A 21,682-nucleotide genomic window follows, 5' to 3' on the forward strand; every position below is an offset into this window, starting at 1 on the left:
TTCCTGTGATTCTGGTTATTCCCTTCTTTTATCTTGCTTCCTTCTCAAGATCAACCCCTCTGCGCTTCCCTTCCTCTGCTCTTGACTCTCTGTTCCCTTTCCTCCACAGGTGAGGTGGTCATGGCCTTTTCCCCTCTCCACACCACTTGGGATTTCTCCTGGAATTTTTCCCTTTGGACCCTTTATTTGCTCATGCTCATGCACTGTCTCAACTTTTTTTTTCTGCTCTTCCAAGAGAATGGTTTTGCAGCAGTTTCGGTGTTGGGCTACTGCCAAGTGCTGGAGGAAGGCTGCTTCTCCCTCCTCTTCCTTTCCCCTGCTCTGTGTGAGTTACTGGCAGAGAACAGACAGCTGTAAAACTGGTCGAGGGGCTAAAGAGGTTTTCAAATCCAAATGAGACGTACAAAATCAATGGTACTAAATCAACAGAACTAATTCAACAAGAACAAATAATTTGATTTTGATTGATTTGATTCCCAATAACATGAGGTTATTCATCTCACTTTGTTTCCAGAAGGTATATACGAATACCTCAAATTAACCCAGGAATCAGATAATTGAATAAATATTCCAAATCACATGTAGAGGATAACACATTTGAGTAATTCCATTAACTGCTCATTCACAGTAACCATCATTTTCACATCAGTGAATGTTTTACACATTATCTTACACAGATTATTGTCAGTACTGAAAATCCCGAGACTGAAGTAAAATGGTATGGCTTCTTTTCAAAAATTGTAACTAGATCATAAAGTCTATTTCATAGAATCATAGAATCACAGAATGGCCTGGGTTGAAAAGGACCACAATGATTATCTAGTTTCAACCCCTCTGCTATGTGCAGGGTCCCCAACCACCAGACCAGGCTGCCCAGAGCCACATCCAGCCTTTGAACGCCTCCAGGGATGGGGCATCCACAACCTCCTTGGGCAACCTGTTCCAGTGCATTACCACCCTCTGGGTGAAAAGCTTTCTCCTAATATCTAACCTAAACCTCCCCTGTCTCAGTTTAAGATCATTCCCCCTTGTCCTACCACTATCCATCCTCGTAAACAGCCATTCCCCCGTCTGTTCATACGCTCCCTTCAAGTACTAAAAGGCCACAATGAGGTCTCCCCGGAGCCTTCTCTTCTCCAAACTAAACAAGCCCAGTTCCCTCAACCCTTCTTCATAGGAGAGGTGCTCCAGCCCTCTGATCATCTTAGTGACCCTCCTCTGGACCCCTTCCAAGAGCTCCACATCCTTCCTGTGCTCAAGGCCCCAGACCTGGATGCAGTATTTCTTTTCACTGGTCAGGCTTTGTTAAATGATGTATACCTCTTCAGTATAGAATTCTTAATTCAACACACATAATGCATTTTAACTTGTCTAGCTCTGTATCTGTTCAGGAATCAGTAAGAAAGGGGAAAAATATTCTCGTCTATCAGTTTGGGTAAGTCACAGTGAGATGCTCCTAATGTCTGATACACATGCACAACAGTGTGAAAATTAAAAAAGGAAAAAAGGACATTTTCGTTTCTCAGCAGTAACGCTAACTGTGCAAGGGTTTATACTGCACTGAATCTTAAACTGAAACGGAAACTATAAATTACATTAACATAAAAACTGTGACCTAGTAGCTGCTGTGAAGCTCAAAAATTTTCATAGTACACATCACATTTCACATTGTGAAATTTATAAAAGCTTTGATATTTGCATAGGAAAAAAGAATTTCCCCTGGGCTGGAATCAGGGTCAAAGATTCATTATATACCATCAGGCAGTCAAACAATTTTAACCATTTTTTTGCTAAGTAAATTGATAACAGTCACTCCTCCTGTGGAGATCTATGAAACAGCAGTTCTTCGCTCTCTACTAATTTAGCACTGAGCCTCCTATTTATTAGGTATTTGGGAGTCATTTAGCTGGAATGACTGGCAATAGAAAAATTCTCTTTCTAAGGCCAACATTGCCCCCTTCTGCTATAAACCAGCCAACACATGCAACCTTCCACTTGGAAGTTTCAGATTTGGGCATATCACCATGGTAAGGCGAAAAAGGAGGTGAAACCTCCTTTTTATCTTACTGTAGTGTTAGCAAATACTTGGAGTGGTTATTTTTCATTCATTTTTACCAATCTTCTACTATGACAAATAAAATGGTTTCTCTCCCTACTTTCCTGTCTGTGTTTCTCAAGTCTGGTACCAAATGATCCATGTAGCAATACTGGAGAAACAATAATGAGAAATTACAAATATATTATTTAAGCACAAAGAGAAAAATGGTCATAAAGCTTTTTGAAATTTCGCAATTGTAACAGAAAAGGCTGGCTATTTTAGAAAAAATATTGTATTATTAGATGGGTAAAGACATGATGGCATTTACAAGAGAAATCTTGATTTTTGGCATCTTTTAATGCACTACATAAAAGGCTGCACTGAGTGATGGTCCACAGTAATAATCATGGTTCCACATTAAAAAAAAAAAAAGCCAACAAATATTAAAAGAAAAAAAAATGGTGCTAAGTTATGATTTCCCAGAAGTAATAATGATAATGATAACAGCTATTAAGTGTTAATCTGCCCATTTCTGACCATTTTCTGCCTGTAGAGGTCAGAAAACCTATCTGGAAACTTCATAAGAAAGGGAGTCTATCTCACTGGGGAAAAAAAACACGTTTGTAACTAGACTGCTGAGGCAAGTTACAAGAGAGAAAATGGAATGAATAAAAGAAAGCCATTTTCTTTCTTCTAGAAAGTAAGTACATGGTCATCCAGTAATTTCGGTTGATGCAGCTACTGATGTATTTTCATCTGTGTAAGGAGAGCTAGAATGGAAACATTTTGCACCTTGAGTTCATCCCATACAGATGGCAGCAGAGAGATAATCTGAGAAAATTGATTCTGACATGGAAGTGCATATGAAGAAAAGGTGTGTAACTGAATTCCTCCATCTGGAAAAAAAATGGACCCACCAGCATTCATTGACATTTACCGAAGAGACCAAACAGTGGATGTGAGCACAGCGAGATGGTAAGTGGTGCATTTTAGCAGAGACAACAGCGATGTGAAAGAAAAGCCATGATCCTGACAGCCATGCACAGCTGCCACACTACAAAATGAAGAGTGTCTTGATCAGCCCATTCACACGAATCAGATTTCAACCAGGGAACTGTGTTCAGAGCTGAATATCGACTTCAGTGCACTGGAAACGATGTTGACAACATTTATGTATTGCAATGTTTCTCCACGTGGGTCCCATGAATGCTCACATGGGAACAGAAAGAATACCATATGCAAGTTCGCAAGGATTTATTGAACCAACACAAAGCTGAAGCTGACAGTTTCCTGGATAGCATCATTACCAGCGATAGAATTTGGTATCACCCTGTGAGCTGGAGCAGAAATAATAGTCCATGGAGTGGCAACATGCGAATTTCCCAATGAAGAAAAAGTAGAAAGTCCAAAATGGAGCCCTCAGTGGGAAAAGTGATACACACTGTCTTTTGAGAAAGAGGTGATCCAGTCGGATGGGGCTCTGAGTAACCTGATCTAGTTGTTGGCAATCTTTTCCAGGGCAGGAGGTTGGAACTAGATAATTTTCAGGTCCCTTTCAGGCTAAGCCACTCTGTGATTCTATGAGTGTATTATTTCCTTGAACCCAAACCACCAAATCTGGTCACTGTATTGTGACCCTGCCTAAGTTGAAGGCTTAAACTTCCAGAGTCAGGACAGAGAAGAAAGCAATCTTTCTCTTGGAACACTATAATTCCAGGCCCCATACCAGTGTGAAGACCATGGAGCACACTGCCAATCTTGGCTGGACTGTCCTACTACACCTGCCATATAGTCCGGATTTGTGCCTTCTGACTTCCGTCTGTTTGGGCCAATAGAAGACAGACTGTGTGGGCAACATTTTCTTTGCAACAATGCCATCATCACAGCTGTGAAACAGTGGGTCACACCTGCTGATACAGAGTTTTACTAGCATAGTATGCAAGCTCCTGTTCATCACTGGTGAAAATGCATAGTTAATGGTGGTGAATATGTTGAAAAACAGTGTTTTGTAGCTGAGAACTTGCTCTATCCAATACTGTTATTTTGCTCTTTGTATCTGGTGTAGTTTTCATTTAAATTTTTAAAGATTACTTTTGGACCTATGTAAAAAGTAAGTGGATTTATAACATGCACACTTAAACCTATTCTTTCATTGCAATAACAGAGAGATTATTTAGAGAGCAGGTGTCAAGTGGATGCGGCCAGGCTCTTCTTGGTGGTGCTCAGTGACAGGCCAAGGAGCAGCAGGCACAAACAGGAACACAGGAAGTTCCTCATGAAAAAATGCTTCTTTACTATGAGGATGACAGCGCACTGGAAGAGGTTGCCCAGAGAGGTTGTGGCATCTCCTTCCATGGAGACACTCAAAACCCACCTGGACACTTTTCTGTGCAAACTATTGTAGGGAATCTGCTTTAGCAGGGGGTTGGACTAGGTGATCTTCACAGGTCCCTTCCAACCCCAATGATTCTGTGGTTCTGTGAACATAAAATGCCAGTGTAAGTAATGCTATATTACAATATGATCCCTATGTTTTGTCTTCCAACAGCACTAAGTGTTGCAACACGTAACCTTAAGGTGGACAAGACTACTCCAGTAAGATGACAATTTAAAAAGAGATGAGAGAAGTGATGTTAGAAGGAAGCAAGGACAGAAAAATGACACAAAACACACTGCACAGAGCAGACCCCAGTCTTCATAGCTTGCAGTTTCAAGATCTGAACAGCACCTCCTGAAACTTTTTTCTCTCTTACACAAAACTCCCATTCTGAGTGGAGTCAGGAGAGGAAGGAGCAAGACTTAAGGCTCCTACAGAATCCCAGGGGCTCTTTTCCGTTTAGGATAGCATCCCCCACTTCAGAGCCCTGCTGCTGCTCCAGGAAGACTGCAGGGTGCCTGCTGCTCTGTGAATGCTGAGACAGGCAAAGTGCCAAAATGTAATGGGGAGTAATTTTTTTTTTTTTATTTCCTCTCTAAAATAAAAATAGACACTTGTTCTGATACCAGCTTTCAGCAACTCTTCAGCATGTACAAGGTCTGAAAACTTGCAACTATCCTACCCTGCTCCCTTGGCAGCGTATGTCAGCATTATCATTGTCTGTTTGTTTGAAGCCAAGGAAACCAAATCCTGGATTAATTTTTTGTTTCTGATTTTAAAACGAAGAAATAAAAAGCTACCTCAAAGTGGATTTAATATTTAAATTGCTGTAATATTTAAAGTAATATTAACCCAATTAATAAAAATCAGGATATTAAAAGTTAGTATTAACAAGAGCTAAAATAATTATATTGCGCCTTATGATACATATTATGATGTATAATATAGATAAGCTTAATATTATTAGCTGACTAAATTAATAAGTAGGTTTTTTTTACTTTTTCAAGTTACATATTTCAAAACTTTTCATTCTTTCATGCTTTTATGAGCAATATGGCACTGTACCCTGACAATGCCTAAACATCAGAATTAAGTTTGCTGCGCACCACAAAGGCCATGTGATGACTTTTCGTTTTGCCGTGTGCTAAGCTTAGGATAGGAACAGCTGAAAATGGGGCCTAAAATCTTCACAGTGTTCTGTAGGTGCCACGCATACGCATTTTTGCCACAAATGTGCTGTATACCAAATTACATTTGTTTTCAGTAAGTTTTCCACTGTCAGTTGAAATTGTCCCCATATGCCTTGCATAAATTACAAGCTATAATTATTTTCTCTACAGCTGATCAAAGACAGCCCAGAGAATGCAACAATGTTTCCAGTGTCTTACTGAAGTCTGGGGTGGCCATAGCACCCCCACTGGGCCTACGGCCCCACTCCAAATAAAACATCTCTAATTACTCAAGTATCAGCAAACACATTGCCTGTGACTTGGAAAACTCACACCTATGGAGTGGTCTCATGATGAACGCCCAGAGAAAAGATTCTGTTCTGAAGAGAGATGAGGGGCTGAGAAGCCAATTCAACAACACGGTAAGAGGGAGATAGATAAATGTTTTAACTCCCTACGGCAGCCTCATCCTCTGCAACACAAACACACCCCAGCTGCAAGAAAATTAAACTGCCTCGTGTCCTATTTCTTGGCAGCTGCTGATGGTGGAGTCTCCATTTATCAGAGTCTCCATCCACCCAAATAATATACCAGGTCCAAGGCAATGTGGGTGATGGTTTTTTTGTACAAGATTCTCTCACCACTCACAAGTTTTCTCTGTACTTAGAGTGTTTAGTTGTGGTGCTTACCAGAAGTGTGGTCCAGCATTCCTTTGTCACCGGGGCCAATTGACCCACAGTGCACAGGGAGAAACACTCCTTTTCTCTTGGAAGCATTTGAAAAACAAAGCAAATGGTGTAATTCACAAAGGCCTGCAAAAACACTGCTTGATAGAAATAACTATTAACAACCATACATATACTTCTCAGACATCTAATAAGCTCTATGGCTTCTCCTCTGCTAGTTCTGCCAGTAGCAGCTGGTACTGCCTGATCATTGAACTCCACTTCTCTAGCAGCCTTCATGAAAGGAAATCCAGCACCAACCAAATGCCCGATCTTTATTTCACAGTGCAGATTCAGCTCTGAAGATCTGATTCCGAAGATCACTGGATCATGTGTAAGAGCGACATTTACCAAACAAGCAGTTCCAAACTTCAGCAAGTTTGGAAACAAATAACTTCTAGAGTGAAATGGTTATGTCACAAAGTTGAGAAATAGTCACACTTTGGTGTGAAGCTCCTTCACAGACTATTTGCTGAATTTTGTATAAACGTATGTGAAATGTTGCTACTTCACACTGGCACAATGAATAGATCTAACATCTGTTGGACTTAAGCAATATGCAGTCACTTCAGAATTATGTGACTTCCAGAATCGCTTCTGGGTTCTGGATGAACTGACCTCTTTCTCCTTTATTTTAGGGTTATCATTAGAGATCCAAATAAACCTTTTTTTTTTTTTTTTGCTTATATCACTACAGTGGTATACACATATCTTCACTACACATACACTACACACATATCTTCTTAGAATCTCCTGTTATCTGAAGAGTCATCTTGCAAATAGACTTATCAAGAAAGGGTGCTGAGAAATTAATTAGTCTAAATAAACTAATTTCTCACTGGGAAAATCAACAAGCACAGGGTGTCATTACATATATACAGTGCACATGTGCACGTTTCTGGAAAAGGCTGCACACTGATGCGCAGTATGCTTCATAAGATATACAACCGAAATGAGAGAAAGGTATGAACATAAAAGAATTCTCTGTAGGTGTTTTTGAATATATCTCACAGATGGCACTTTCACTCTGTAATGTAAAAAGAAAGACATAGACAGTATGGTAGTTTTGAAGAAAAGGGATTTGCTGTCTAGGCAGAGGATAGTCAACAAGAAATAAGGGCTGTGTAGGAATTTTAAATAGGAACTTATCACCCTCCCAAAGAAATGATTTCTCTTGATATCCACAGATTTCACTGACGTTGCTCTGGACTTCATCGCTATTCCACTGTATAAAAATGTGCATGTACACTTGTACTGCATTTTGCAGAGGCTCTTCTCTAAGTTGAGAAGTGGCAGAAGACACTATTAACAGTATAGAAGTGGCTAATGCCAGTTAGGATGATGCAGTTTAAGATTTTTTTCCCCCAAATTCTCTCCTAAAATAGTGTGGCAGAGGATTCTGGCTTTGACATCCAGGATCCAAGTAACAACCAACGAGGTTTACTAAAGTCAGTTTTTTAAAGTACTAATTTTGTGTTCTCTCCTAATTATTGCTTTGGATACATACCAAATCTATGCGTGATTGTGTTTGTTTGCATGTGGGTTTTTTTCTACCCCTCTAGCTATTGTTCACAACTGAAAATATCAATGACACTTTCCAAAGCTGGCTTTGCCACTCACCAGGGTTGCAGAAGAGAAAAGGTTGGTAGTGGAATTACATATCTGCAAGAACCACTTTGCAAGAAATAACACAGTGAGTTCTGCCAATACAAGCCAGGTGCTCCTTCTATTCACTCATCTTTCCTCTCTATATGCTGGCTTCAGGGTAATGCTAGCCTGCTGACCTGTATAATCAAAGACCAGAGAACTTTGCCAAAACTGATACAATCTACATTAAAAACCAAAACGTTCATTTGTCTACTTAAGAGAAGAATGACTGATTTCTACATCAGTTTTTAAATAACGTTAAAGCCTTCATTACAGTCATTTAGGCATAAATAAAGGTATAATTTGTTGCAATGTATTCCTGTCAGACCCAACCAAAATAATGCTCTATTAAATATATCTCAAGTTGGACCTGAAATTGCTCATAACAGCCACTGGAGGGAAACTAGACAGAAAGCAGAGCCTGTTTCTATACTGTCAGGAGCTCTATTTGTCATTTTCAATTAATCTGACCTGGAATTAAATAGAAACCATTGACACTGCTAAGTTGAAGAAGAGTAATACTGTTGTATAAAACCCATCTTAAAGGGAATGAATATGTATGTGTCTTTTTTTTTTTTTTTTTTTTTTAGATTATATATTGTCCATATTTATTATCTGATGCGATTAAAGTACTCCTCTGAAACTCTTTGTATTTGGATTCCTTGTCAGTGTCTTCTTTTCTTCTAAATATACAGTCATTTATATTCTTAAGAATAATGTTCTATGCACATCTTCACATCTGCAATCTCTGCTACAAAAGAATAAAAACTAAACATTGTTTAATCAGTACATAAGCTATTCAAGAAAACTGAGGTATTTAGGGATTTCTAAACTCTACACTACTTTTTTGATGTGAACACAGTTAATAATAAGAATGTGGATTTATTAAACATCATTAAGTAAAATAAAATTTAAAAACAAAAAACAAACAAACAAAAACCAACTACCGAACTGCTCCAGATCTCCACTGTATCATGTTGGTAGAACCTCTTTAAAGTAAGACTTTGGAAGACTCAAGGATTCCTTCTAACTTGCTGTAAGCAGTAACAACTGCCACTTAGAGAATTTCACTTGAGGAAGATCTGTAAGGCTGAAAACTTCTCCCACATGAGAAACCGTAGAAACGTAATACTAATGCCATTTGAAACTAAGCAATGCAGTGGAATGTATGTTCTCCTGAGGAACAACCAGGCATGCGCAGAGGATTAACAAGAAAATATGACTAGCTACAGCCTATTTTTAGTAGTACTTTGACTTTAAACATATTTGTATTCTTGAAAACTGCCTGGTATTTCTATTCAAACAGATGAGTGAAGGATGAAAAGGAATGAAAAGCAGAAGATTAGGAAAGCAGATGATCCTCTCTGTTCACATTCTGAGGAAAGCTTATGTCAGTCTACATTTTGGGATTTGCACAAAGCTGTTTGAAGGAGACAGGCTCTCCCCAGTAATAAGAACTGCAGAAAAGGCCATGCTTCTTGAGGTATTTGGACTTCTCCCCTGTGCCAATACAGAGAAGTATGGGAAGGCTACTGAGAATTCAGGTCCCTAATTTATTTCCTTGATAATGAAGAAATGAAAAAGAGTGAGACAAGGGAAAAAAAAAAGGAAGAGGAAAGCTTCCACCATGTTAATGCAAAGGCCAATTAAATTAAATTAGTACTGGGAATCTAGAAAACACAAGACTAAGAAATTATTATAACAAAGATTGCTCTGGGGTATCCACTGTTGACTGAATTTCTCAGTAAAAAGAAATAATAATTAATTTTGCTAGCTATTCAAATCTATGAACATTTATCTCATCTTGTGTTAAATCCACTTCAATATTTTTATCCTAAGACAAACATAATTTCTACATCTTTTTATAAATGTTGCTCTTCATTTAATATTCCTCCCTGCTCTTTCTCTTTGATTTACACAATAAGTATTGATTAATTATCTCCTTTCCTTGGTTTCTCCAGTGTAAGCTATTTCTGTCCCATTAAGTAGTTATTCTTTGAAGAACAGTCAATCCTGATTTAGTCTTTTTTTTTTTAATTGAATATTCTGATTTCAACAATTCTGAGAGTTTTCAATGAAAAAAATGCATTGTATAAAAGGATTCTTTTAAGCTTCAAATTTATTGTCTAGCTTACCCTGTTTCCCCTTTTTTCTTAGCTTCCCAAATGGTATTTTAACTATGATCCCCAGAAGTCCCTTCCAAACAGGACTTTTCTCTGATGTTACCATTCAATATATCGTTTTGTTTGAATCTGAGTTGAAATGGAAAGACCAATCTGTTTAATATCAAAATCAAAGTTAAGTCTGCATGATGATGTCCAGCTCACCTCAGTGTTATTTTCTGTTACCTTGTTTTGGTTTTTGCATTAAAACATTAATCTGAAAACATCTTATAAAATAAAAGATTGCTTCCAATTGTTCTGAAGCTTCCAGAATTTCATGTAACTGAGACTTCTTTCATGGCTCTGCTGGCTGCTGGCATTAAGAGCAGAGTCCCCAAAACAAACAGCTCAGTCTGGAGAAGCTGTTTGTGCAAAGTTGAAGACTGCATCATTATGAATATTTATACAGGAATGAATTGAGGTTGCACAGATAAAGGATGGTTTCCTGACTTAAAAGAAGGGTGGTATGTGATAGATGCATGCATTATTCACACACAAAACAGGATCAGTCTTTTAATAGAAGTGTTCATGAAACCACATCCTCTCCCTCCGCCTGGATCAGGTCTGCAAGAAGGAGGACTGCAGTGGCTTTCTGCTCTGCGTTCGAGGTCATGCAAGTTACAGTTTGTAAAGTGTTACAGTCTGGTGAGATTTACTCAGGTTTTCTCAGAGCAAAAACCATATTCATACCACAAAAAATATAACAATCCTCTGACTCCAATAACGGTTCAGCAGACTTCTTAAAGAAATTTTCATGAAGATATTTAAAAGAAATCACCGGAACCCTCCTAAGTTTATTATTCAAATTCCTTTAAAGGTAGCAAAAAACTAAGGACTACAGAGAAATCAATAGATTATGCCTCTAACATAAAACATTATATGATTTTATATATACTAAGCATACAAAAGCTCCAATTTGCTTTGCCTTGCTTCTACCCTTTCCTGTTATATATAGTACCACATACAAAATAACTTCATCCCACAATTTACATTTTAAATCTCTTTCTGTTTTCCTACTTCGTTTGCTCAGAACCTAGTTTTCACGCAAGCTGACCTACTTTATCTTATTTTGGCACTTGCAGTAAACTCCCTTAAGCTTGTCTATGCCATCATTTAAAATGTCTTCTGTACATTGGTAATCAGTTCTCTTAAAGCAGAAGGCACTATCAGGACTGCTGCGAGAAAGACAGACTATTAGTCCCTCTGAAAGTCAACAAAGATGCTTTTACACTGTAACAGTAATTTTTTCATCAAACTCTTTGTGAAAACGGCTGAGAAGTGAAAGCAAAAGAAAACAAAATTCAGGTCCAAACAAATCTATTAAAGGAACTTAGAAGATAATTTTAATACAGCTGGCACTAATAGCCCCACTTTTAATAAACCTAAATCCTTTACTATTTTATCATTGGTAGCAAACTAAAAACCTTCTCTAGGAGCTGGCACATAGTTTACAGTCTTCAAAAAAAAGAAGCTCTCCTCAAGAAGAGGTAAATTGTTTTACTGCTATTGTATTCAGATACGATAAGCTGGATCCTGCTGAGGGAGAGGGAATTTGACAAAAATTAGATTTGGATAACTGTTGCTCTGCAACTATCACATTTACAACTGAATTCCCAGCACAATCCTTACATTTCTCCCACTTTGCAATCTTCAAGTAACCAGTAAAAGCGGCAAGTAAAGTTTGTGGTGAAGGTTGGAGTTATTCTGTGAAAACAGAGGTATTATATTCATTGTGTCTGTGAAACTACAAGGGCTGACTGCAGTTCAGAAGAATTTACCTTTCTCCTTCTGATATACTGGTGAAACAAAACATAATCTTTCAAGAGGGAGTTTGAAATAATCTACAGTGTTTGTGTAGCTGAGACTTCCATAGGACTAGTGAACAATAGCTGACTGCATTGGTTCGCAGTTAAAATGGGCTCCCTGAATTTTCAATATAGTATTTTAAATACTATTACCAAGCTAAATGGTGAAGCTATTTTTTCTGAAATAAAGCTGAAAAATGCTCTGGAGATGCCATTGGGAAGGAGCGACTATAGAATGGAAAGGTTATAAATCCTCCAGTCTACTGTAAATAGTTTGGAGAGGAAACACAGCCAGCACATTCCTAACACAACACGAAACTGACTTTATTCATACTTCTCATAATTTTTAGGTCATGAGGAAAGGCACTACCCTGCAGGACCAACCAGATTACCCCTGTATGAGAAGACCAAGAAAATAATACCATTTCCTTCTGCTCTTCTGTCTTTGGACTACCTGATATTTTCAGGAAGTCAGGAGAATCATCTAACCTCTGTACTCCTCATATACAGCAGGTCTATTGGTGTACCTGTGCTTGCAGATAAAATTTCGGTCAGCAACATTACACAAAGATTCCAGACATTAGGAAGCAAAGCATATATCAAAGAACTCTATTTTACTTTCTCATATATTGGCAGGGCAGTACAGGCACACCACCTCTCAAAGAGAAGACCAAGGGAAAAGATAAGTACTAAATTATAGCTTAGTGCTTATTGTCATATACCATAATAACAACAACAAAAATATTGAGATCACAAGAACCAAGCAGGTTTTTTTTGACAAGTGCCTATCAAAGAACATAGAGATCTTTAGCATCTAACTAAAGTTGGGAACATCCTACATCCTTTCACCAAGAAGAAAATTAACCTCAATAGGGATTTTATTTAGGCAAATGCAAATACTTTCTTTTTGTCAGAGCTCATCTTTCTTTGAATTGTTTTGCTTTTCTTCTATCACATAACTTCCCTCTTTAATAAACATAAAACTTTGCAGCATTTTCACTATTCATCAGTGAAGTCTGAAAAGTATTGAGAAAAAAAATGCTCAAGTAATTCAGATGGAATATTCCAGTTACAGATTCTGAATTTATAGTCTCTGAATACATGGTGCTATTTTAATGAAAATACAGAAAAACAACACTGCAAAGCAGTAGTCAGAGTATTGATAACTCATTAACTACTATAGGGAATAATCAGAGCAACAAAAAGAAGATGAAAGAATCTCCAGCCCCAGGAAAACTTCTCCTGGACTTCAAGTTCCTTTTCTTATCAAACTTCAAATAGATCTCCATTTAACTGGGGTCTGTTGAATTCCCACACGATTAAATTTTCAAGGCAACTGCAGTTACTACGTTTGTTTAAGATAGATCACAAACTCTCATCCCTTGGTTAAAATCTTGAACACCATCTATATGTCAAAAATCCAATTTCCTCCATACTGAAGAAACAGTGTTGAATCAAGTTTGTTTTAAAAACATAGAATAGAACATAAATTGTATTCATGTTAAGTGTTCAAGTAATGTAAAAAAAGTCACTCCTTTTTAAGAAAGGGTAAGGAAAAATTTCATGAGAATAATATTTAAATATTTACCTACCAGAATCGTATTACTCCTTGAAATAGAGCCATCTGGTGGGCATACCTCGTTGCTACGTACAACTGGACAGACCTCCATTGCTTAATTTCTAGGTGGAACCATGCATTAAGAACAAGAAGAAGAAGAAGAAAAAAAAAACTGTTTAATGTTTTTTGCTCTCAGTTCAGACTCAGATACATATATATGTATATATGCACATTCATTCATTTCAGTTAACATAATCATAAGTAATTAGTGCCACAGAAAAACTAGGTTGCTTGTTTGGCTTTGGTTTAGATGCCTCACCTTAGAAAATGTTGAATGTTGTCCCACAAAAGGCTCTCCAAACAGCATTCAGATGAGAAAACTGCATGACATTGACTTTCTCACTCTAAATTCTTCACAATCCCAGACCACAGTAATCCAAAAGTAGTAATAATCACAATTCCTTTCGCCAAAAAGATATTAACAGCTAGTAGGTAAGCTTTTTGGAGTTGTTCAGTTCAAGAAAGACAGAGAACATATAGATAGAGTCCAGTGGAGGGCTATGAAATGACTGACTATGAATGACTATGAACCTGAAGCGTCTCCTTTATGAGGAAAGGCTGAGAGACATGAGACTGTTCAGCCTGAAGGAGACTGAGAGGGGATCTTATGAATGTTTATAAATGTCTAAAAGGCAGGAGTCAGGTGGATGGGTCCAGGCTCTTTTCAGTGGTGCCCAATGACAGAATAGGAGGCAATGGGAACTTCCGTATGAACATGAGAAAAAACTTCTTTACTGTAAGGTGTCAGAGTGCTGGAACAGGATGCCAAGAAAGACTATAAAGTCGCCTTCTCTGGAGATACTCAGAACCCACCTGGACAATTTCTGGTGAGACCTACTGTAGGGAATGTGAGCCTGCGTTAGCAGGTGGTTGGTTTGGACGATCTTCATCCAGGTCCCTTTCAGCCCCTTATGGTGCTGAGATTCTGTGACCTCATTACGCTTAAAAGCGTACAGCCACTACTCCCTGGATCCCTGCTATTTGGTCCAAAATGAACACCAAGATTATCCCTGTCCAAAACCCAGTTCAGACAAAAAACAAAGTCTTTCATTCACAGTCTAAGAGGTAGCTTACTGCTGTGGCCCACAATAATGCCAGAGGAATTTCAGCCCCAACACAACAGCATTTCAGCAGTGGTGAAATACCCCTGCTGTTAGGCAACCACTTCTATATTTTGCAACCAACATGTAACTAGGATATCAAATAATTGAGTGTTAAAACTTACAGTGGAAGTAACAGCTACAGGAGTCTTGTGGCAGAGCTAAACTGAAAGAGGAGAGATTTAGATTAGATGTCAGGTGGAAATTTTTCACTCAGAGGGTGGTGAGGCACTGGCACAGCTGCCCAGAGAAGCTGTGGTGCCCCATCCCTGGAGGTGCTCAAGGCCAGGTTGGATGGGGCCCTGGGCAGCTGAGCTGCTGGGGGGCAGCTCTGCCCATGGCATGGGGTGGGACTGCGTAGACTTTGAGGTCCCTTTCAATGCAGGCCATTCCGTGATTCAACAGTTCTAGGATTCTAAGGCACCTATCTCTGCAAATAGCTGGTCAGTGTTTTGAATGGTAGACAAGAACAACTTCTACAACGTGCTGGATCCTGCTAATATTTTCACTGGCAAATTTTCCTCTGTGTGGTGCACTAACAGCAAGTTGATGTTTTCAGTTAAAATGTATTTATTTTATGTTAATGCAGGGTGGTTTGGATTTTTTTTTTGGGGGGGGGGTGTTAATGTGTAACTCACTGTTTGCAAAATACATGTTCTAGAGGCCCTTCATTAGGTTTCTTGACAGGAGCAACTCTGCCAGGAATGAAGTTCTGTTTCCCAGATCCAGGTACTAAAAGCTATCACCAATTTGCTCTCATTCACTCATTGTGAAGGAGTGTGGAGGTTGCACCTCTCTCCACTTCTTCCTATAGGAGTTTGTAATTGTGGCTATCACTGGGCAAAATGAGGGGACCAAACCAAGGCCTAGGGTTGCACAAGTGCCTTGCAGTGGACAGGGCAATCAGGACCTGTCCAAATTTGCCCAAGACCTGTTGTCATGAGGGCTGCCACTGTCTTTACACAGACTGGCTTCACGGCACAGCCTTCCACGCCCGTGAAGTACTACTGCTGCAAAAGGCGAGCGCTTCCCAGTTATCACCTATTATTTCCCTGAGACACCACATCCAAACTCTTCCTCCCACGACTCCGTTAGTCAGCGTTCGGGTGGCGGAGCCAGGCATTGTGTGTGTAGAGAACTGCGTACACGGGCTGAAAATTGTGTCTTAACTGCGGGCACGGCGGCACGTCCGTGCGGGGCCTGCGGCCGAGCGGGAGCCGGCTGGCCGTGAGGGGCTCGGGGCTCGGGCCTCGCCCGCCCTCAGGGCACAGCGCCGGGCGCCCCTGGGCAGCTCCCGAGCTTCTCCCGGAGGGGCTCGGGGCGTCGCCGGCGGGAAGCGGGTAAGGCGGCCCGGGATGGGGGCAGCGGCCTGCGGGAAGCCACGGCCACCTCCCTGCCTACCTCCCTGCCTACCTCCCCGCCCGCCTGCGCAGGGGGCGAGCGTTTCCCAGCCCGCGCTGCGTGTGCCGGCGTGAGTGTGTAAGCGTGTCGGCGTGAGTGTGCGCGGGCGGGGTGCCCCCGCCCCTCCCCGCCGGCGCCCGGCGCTGCGCGGTGGGCTGGCGCTGGGGTATTTACGGTAAGGTGGACCCAGCGGTGGCAGCTCGGCGTCAGGTGATCGGCGCGGAGGAGCCGCCCGGGGAGGAAAATGCAAGATGGCCCAGCAGGGCCCTGAGGGGCTCCGCGGCGCCCCCTCCCCGCCCGCACGCACCCCCCGCCGCCGCCGCCGCCCCGGCGCGTAGGGCCGGCGGGAAGCGCCCAGGCTATAGCCCCGCCGCGCCGCAGCCCGTCCCCGGCAGGGGCACCGAGCCATGGGGCTCTGCTACAGCCTGCGCCCGCGGCTCTTCGGCGACGCCGGCGGCGGCTCCATCTCGTCCGGCGCCGGCGCCGCCTCGGAGCCCGAGCCGCCGGCCGAGCCGCACGCCGCCCCGCAGCCGCAGCCTCTGGGCGAGGGCGCGCTGCTCCGGCCCGGCGGCAAGCCCGGCGGCGGCGAAACGGACGGGCCGCCGCTGCTGCTGCAGAACGGCGGCGGCAACGGGGCGGCCCCCGAGCGGCCGTCGCTGCCCAAGGCCGGCGGCCCCGGCGGGGGAAAGGCGGCGCGGCAGCAGCAGACGCAGCACCCGCCGCCGGCCCTACAGAGACCCTGGGAGAAGCTGCGCCTGGAGGAGCGGGAGGCGGAGAAGGAGGCGAGGAAAGTCAGCAAGAGCATCGACCGGGCGCTCAAGGAGCAGAAGCGGGAGTACAAGCAGACACACCGCCTGCTGCTGCTGGGTACGTGCGGGGCGGGCGGGCAGGTGTCCGGCGGGGCTGCCGCCGCCCCCCTTTGTCTCCCCGCGCCCCTCCGGCCGCCCCCGGCCCTGCCCTGGGCGGTCTCCACCCCCTGTCGCCCTTCCTCCTCCTCCACCTCCTCCTCTCCTGCCGGGCTGCGGTCCTGCCGGGGCGGGCGGCTCCTCCCTGGCGGCCGGGCGGGAGGGAGCGGGCGAGAACGGGGGGAAAAATGGCCACGGTGGGACGTGCGCCTGAGGGTGGGCCTCCTCGGCTATGGGTGGGGAAGGGGGGTGGCGGGTGCGGCCTCCTCGTGCGGAGGAGCGGGGTGAGGGCTCCGGGCGACGTGGGCAGGTCTGTTCCCCGCACAGCCTTCGCCGCAGGATGCCGGCCCTCGATCTCTGTCGTCGGCTTTGGTCCTCGCTTTTCGTCTCCGAGGTGCTACGTGCGGTCTGCTGCTGCGCTGCTCTTTCTAAGCATTAGTTAATGGCCCTCTCTGGAGGCTTTGTACCAGCTGATACATTTACAGTACGAAAACCACAGGGGTATCTCGTACAAGCATCTCATTTCCTGTAGGAAACAGAATAGTCATACTGCAGGGCTCTTTATGGGCTGAGCGTAGGGCTCATTTGGCCTATTAACTGTGGCTGTAAATTGCTAATTGCTGGTAGCATGGAAATACTGATGTCCTCCTGCACTGGCCTGTCTTCGCAAAGTTCTGCGGCGTGGAGTTTTGGGGGTTATTGGTATTTATTCCAGATATTGGGTACCGGACGTCTTTATAAAGCTGTTTCCGTGCTGTTGGATTCCTTCAGTCCTGTTGGTGGGTGAGGGGAGGAGAAGATAAAAAATATGGCAGCGCACAAAAGGTGTGAGCGGTGTCTGCTGCCAGGACTGTAGTGCTCCAGTTCTAAAAACAAATCCTTGGCTCTATTATTATCCCTAAAATGCCAGCCTGGAGGATACCAGTGCAGCTTGTGAAAGGGAAGAGGAAGAAGGCGTAATTCCTGCTCCATGGAATTAATAATTTTCTTGGTAAAGCCCTCTTCCTGATGCTTGAACTGGTCTGGTATTTATTTTCAAACATCATATTCCATTTTAAAAAGTGTATATTTAGATATTTCCCTTCCTGTGATCTTGAAAGGTGTGTTGTTGCCAGTATGGCTACAAGAAGGCAGGTGCTGGTGGCCATCCTCCTGAGAGCAGTGGAACAAAAGGATCCTACCACATGGAGAGATACTGCTGTAGTTCACAGCATGGGTGGTTGTCATAGTGAACCTGTGTGGCCAACACCTGTTTAGAAACAATGCACCATCTCTAGCCTGGCAACCTGAAAGAAACTCGATGCTAATCATACTCTTGCATTGAATTCTATATTAAAATGTGTCATAACTGTAGGATGCTCTCCATCTCCATGTCACAAAGAGGAAATGCTGAAATATTGTTTCAACCCTGGCAGATCAGGACCTGACATAAATGTCTGCCTTGGGTGTCAGAAGAGCTGCAGGTGCTTTGTGCAGCTATTTGCACGGAAGTGGAAACTGCTCTAGATAATAGGAAAATGTTTAGGATGGCAAAAGGTTTATTTCCTGGAGAAATAGAGAAATAAAATTGCATTGCAGAAGGTAATTGTTTTCAATCTTGTGCAGGGAGAAATCTTAAGATTTACACAAAAGGTTCTTTAGAGAAAATGTTATCAGCTTGATGTTTATACCAGTTTTAGTAGTAGATGACTTGATCCCTGTTCTCAAGATCTTCCTGGTGGCATGAACTTAGAGACGTACCTCTGCTGCAGGAAGGAGGAATATCTTTGTGATTCAACATGAAGGAAATGTGTAGTAGAGGGGAATGGTGAGTGTGGTGACAGCAGAACACCAGTGCTGGATAAATAAAGTTGAGCATCAGGGTTGGTGTGAGTTTTGTTTGTTTCTACTTTTAGGTATAATCTTGTAAATAAGAGTTTCATTTTGGTTTGTCTTGTTTGTCTTAAATGTGAACTGGGGTGAACTTAGAGGATTCTGGAGAAATTCTAGAGAAAAAATGTGTATATTTTAAGGAGCAACTACTAAATCTCAAAAAGATATGCAAGGGAAATGCACTGATAATCTCAAGAGTCTTTAAATTGCTAGTATATCAGAAGGAAAGCCTCTTCTACGAGTGTTTGAGAATGACCTTTCACTAAAAGCATGCGTATTCTCCATTTGTTATGTCAAGTGAAAACGGTCTGCTTTGCTGTATTCCTTATCAAAAAAAGGTTTGTAAGTCTATAAAGGCTTTTTCTAGGTACGTTTGTAAATGGTTCTCCAAGAACATCCTGCTCAACACAGCATCTCCTGCCCCCAATTGGTGCTGCTTCATGTGATGTTCTGAGCTCCCCCCTGCCACATTCGGATGTGTTTTGTCATAAACAGGGATTGCAAGAAAGAGCACGCAGCCAGGCTGGCACCCTCGAGAGAGAGCTGCCTGCATGCAGAAATGGCTATGTCTGTGTCAGGTGGCTGTGCTGCTGCACTGGAATAACAGCAGATGAGGTTTGGGGGGAGGTATTTTTTTCATTTGTTTGTTTTTCCTTTCTGCAGCAAGATGAACTGACATAAAATGGAAACTCACTTCCCTCTACAATTGCCTGTTTCTTGTTTAGTGTTAGTTTAAAAAGAGAAAACTGGAAACCTTGAATTATTATGCATTATATTATTTGATTTTTATTTTTGTAAGTGACAGTGCTTATCTGTGCAGAATTGAAGTTTTTCACACAGAGGCTGGTGACACACTGGAACAGGCTGCCCAAGGAGGTTGTGGATGCCCCATCCCTGGAGGCATTCAAGGCCAGGCTGGATGTGGCTCTGGGCAGCCTGCTCTGGTGTTGGTGACCCTGCACATAGCAGGGGGGTTGAAACCAGATGATCATTGTAGTCCTCTTCTTTCTTCATTCTACAATACAATAATTCCAGGGAAGCCTTCACTAATCAGGAGATGAGGATTTTTCTTAAGCATGCATGCATATTGTGTAGCCTTCCAGAGCATGGTCAGAGCATCTCAGCTTTTTTTTTTTTTTTTTCCCCTTGGTTTCCATTTGGTCTTCTTTTTCCAGAGAACAACAAATATTCGGTTCTTCAAGATTGTTTTTGCTAGTGATTTCCTGTATAAACATTACAAATCACTTTATGGAACCAATTTAAGTTCTTGTTTCCGATCTCGTATTTTAAACTATTTTGGGAGAAAATGATATTTGAAGGGGGATTGGCTTTAAACATAGTGCTAGCCCTGGTGGTGTAATTAAGGCTTATGTAATGTTCAAGTAGGCCATAGATGGGAAGCACTTTTTCCTGGATGGTTGTCTTCCAGCAATTTCTGACTCTTGCTGTTTCCCTTTCCCCAGAGTCTCAGTTGCTGTCCTGACTGGGGTGATTTTCTCAGACAGAACCCAACCCATTCTTTTGCACTTCCTAAATGAAACGGAAAGTGCTAGGAGTAAAAGCTTTTCTGTTCAGTAGAAACCAAAAGTAATGATAGAAGTTGAAGAAAGTGAGCATCTCCATTTTTCATTCATTTCCGAACGTAACTGCAGCCTTTCACACAATATTTAAAGTATTAAGACTTGATAGTGATATTTAGGCGCTTCATTACATTTATGTGCAGAAGTGTATAAAACATGCAAGGAAGCATACCCCCCTTTAACTCATGGAAATCAAACGCAGAGGTGCCATGTCAAGCTGGAGGGGCTCCTAAGCAGTAGATTCCTCGAAGCTCAGATGTGTACAATATAACACAACAGCACAGCATTACTCTTCTTCATGATCAGATACCTTCTATTCGCTGAAAACTGTAAATTGTGTTGTGGGAAGGATGTCTGCTCTGACAGTGGCTTTCAGACTGAAATTGCTGTTTAAGTCTAATGCGTGAGCAATCAGTCGAGCACAGCCTCCAAAACAATTCTCAAAATTGAAGCCAGTAAATCTTTTTTTTTTTTTTTTTTTTTCATTTAAAAAATAGCTTTAATTCAAATTTTTAACCCCAACTCGTGTTTACTGATAAATACCAGAACTGAGTTGAGCTTGATGTGTCAAGATGCTTCCCCTGTGCTTGGTGTGTTTCTCTGTTTTCACCAGACATTATGCCTGTTCCAGTCTGTAACTGCGCTGTGCACCTCTGCTTTGCATTCCATATATGTCTGTCTTGTCCTTGCAAAAAAACCTCATTGATTGTGTGGTTAGACTTAGGATCCCTACAGCCTGAGATAATGGATATGTAATTGGCAGGAACAGATATTTTCAGGACTTTGAGACAATGCGCTGCAAGTAGTGACCATTGTAATAAAGCAAATGGATTTTATAATCCCTAATCCTTCGCATCATTTGCATGCAAAACTGCTTTCTTGTTTGGTTCCATGTTTTGCAGCTGCTGCATGAGGACGGCTCTGCGGCTGATACTGCCCAAGACCAACTTACAGTGATAGTCAAGTGCTGTGCTCTGGTGTTCCACAAGCATTTATTGTGACACTGTGTCTTTCCTAAGCAAATTGGGCTAATCTCTTTTGTCCTTTAAAGCTCCCACTGCAGTCAGTAACTTCTAGAACTAGAGGGAATGTCCTCAAGTTGTGTCAGTGGAGATTCAGGCTGAATGCTAAGAGATACCACTTCTCCAAGAGAGTGGTCAGACACTGGAATGGGCTGCCCAGGGAGGTGGTGGAGTTGCAGACTGTAGAGGTGTCCAAGGAATGTCTGGGCATTATCTTGAGGGCATAGTTGAGTGAGAGCTATTGGTGATAGGTGGACGGTT

General features: G+C 42.1%; 1 protein-coding gene across 1 annotated transcript in view; it reads left to right on the plus strand.

Moving 5' to 3' along the window:
- The first annotated feature begins 16,449 nt into the window (after positions 1-16,449).
- The window catches only part of GNAL (G protein subunit alpha L), a 182,484-nt gene continuing 177,251 nt past the window's right edge, over positions 16,450-21,682 (plus strand). The window contains exon 1 of the mRNA XM_042833594.1: positions 16,450-16,909. Coding sequence (XP_042689528.1) covers positions 16,450-16,909 — 460 coding nt within the window. The remainder of the gene's footprint in view (positions 16,910-21,682) is intronic.

This window comes from Centrocercus urophasianus, unplaced genomic scaffold, assembly GCF_019232065.1.
Source record: "Centrocercus urophasianus isolate 14NV4802_14NV808 unplaced genomic scaffold, USGS_Curo_1.0 seq_11, whole genome shotgun sequence".
In the NCBI taxonomy this organism is placed as follows: domain Eukaryota; kingdom Metazoa; phylum Chordata; class Aves; order Galliformes; family Phasianidae; genus Centrocercus; species Centrocercus urophasianus.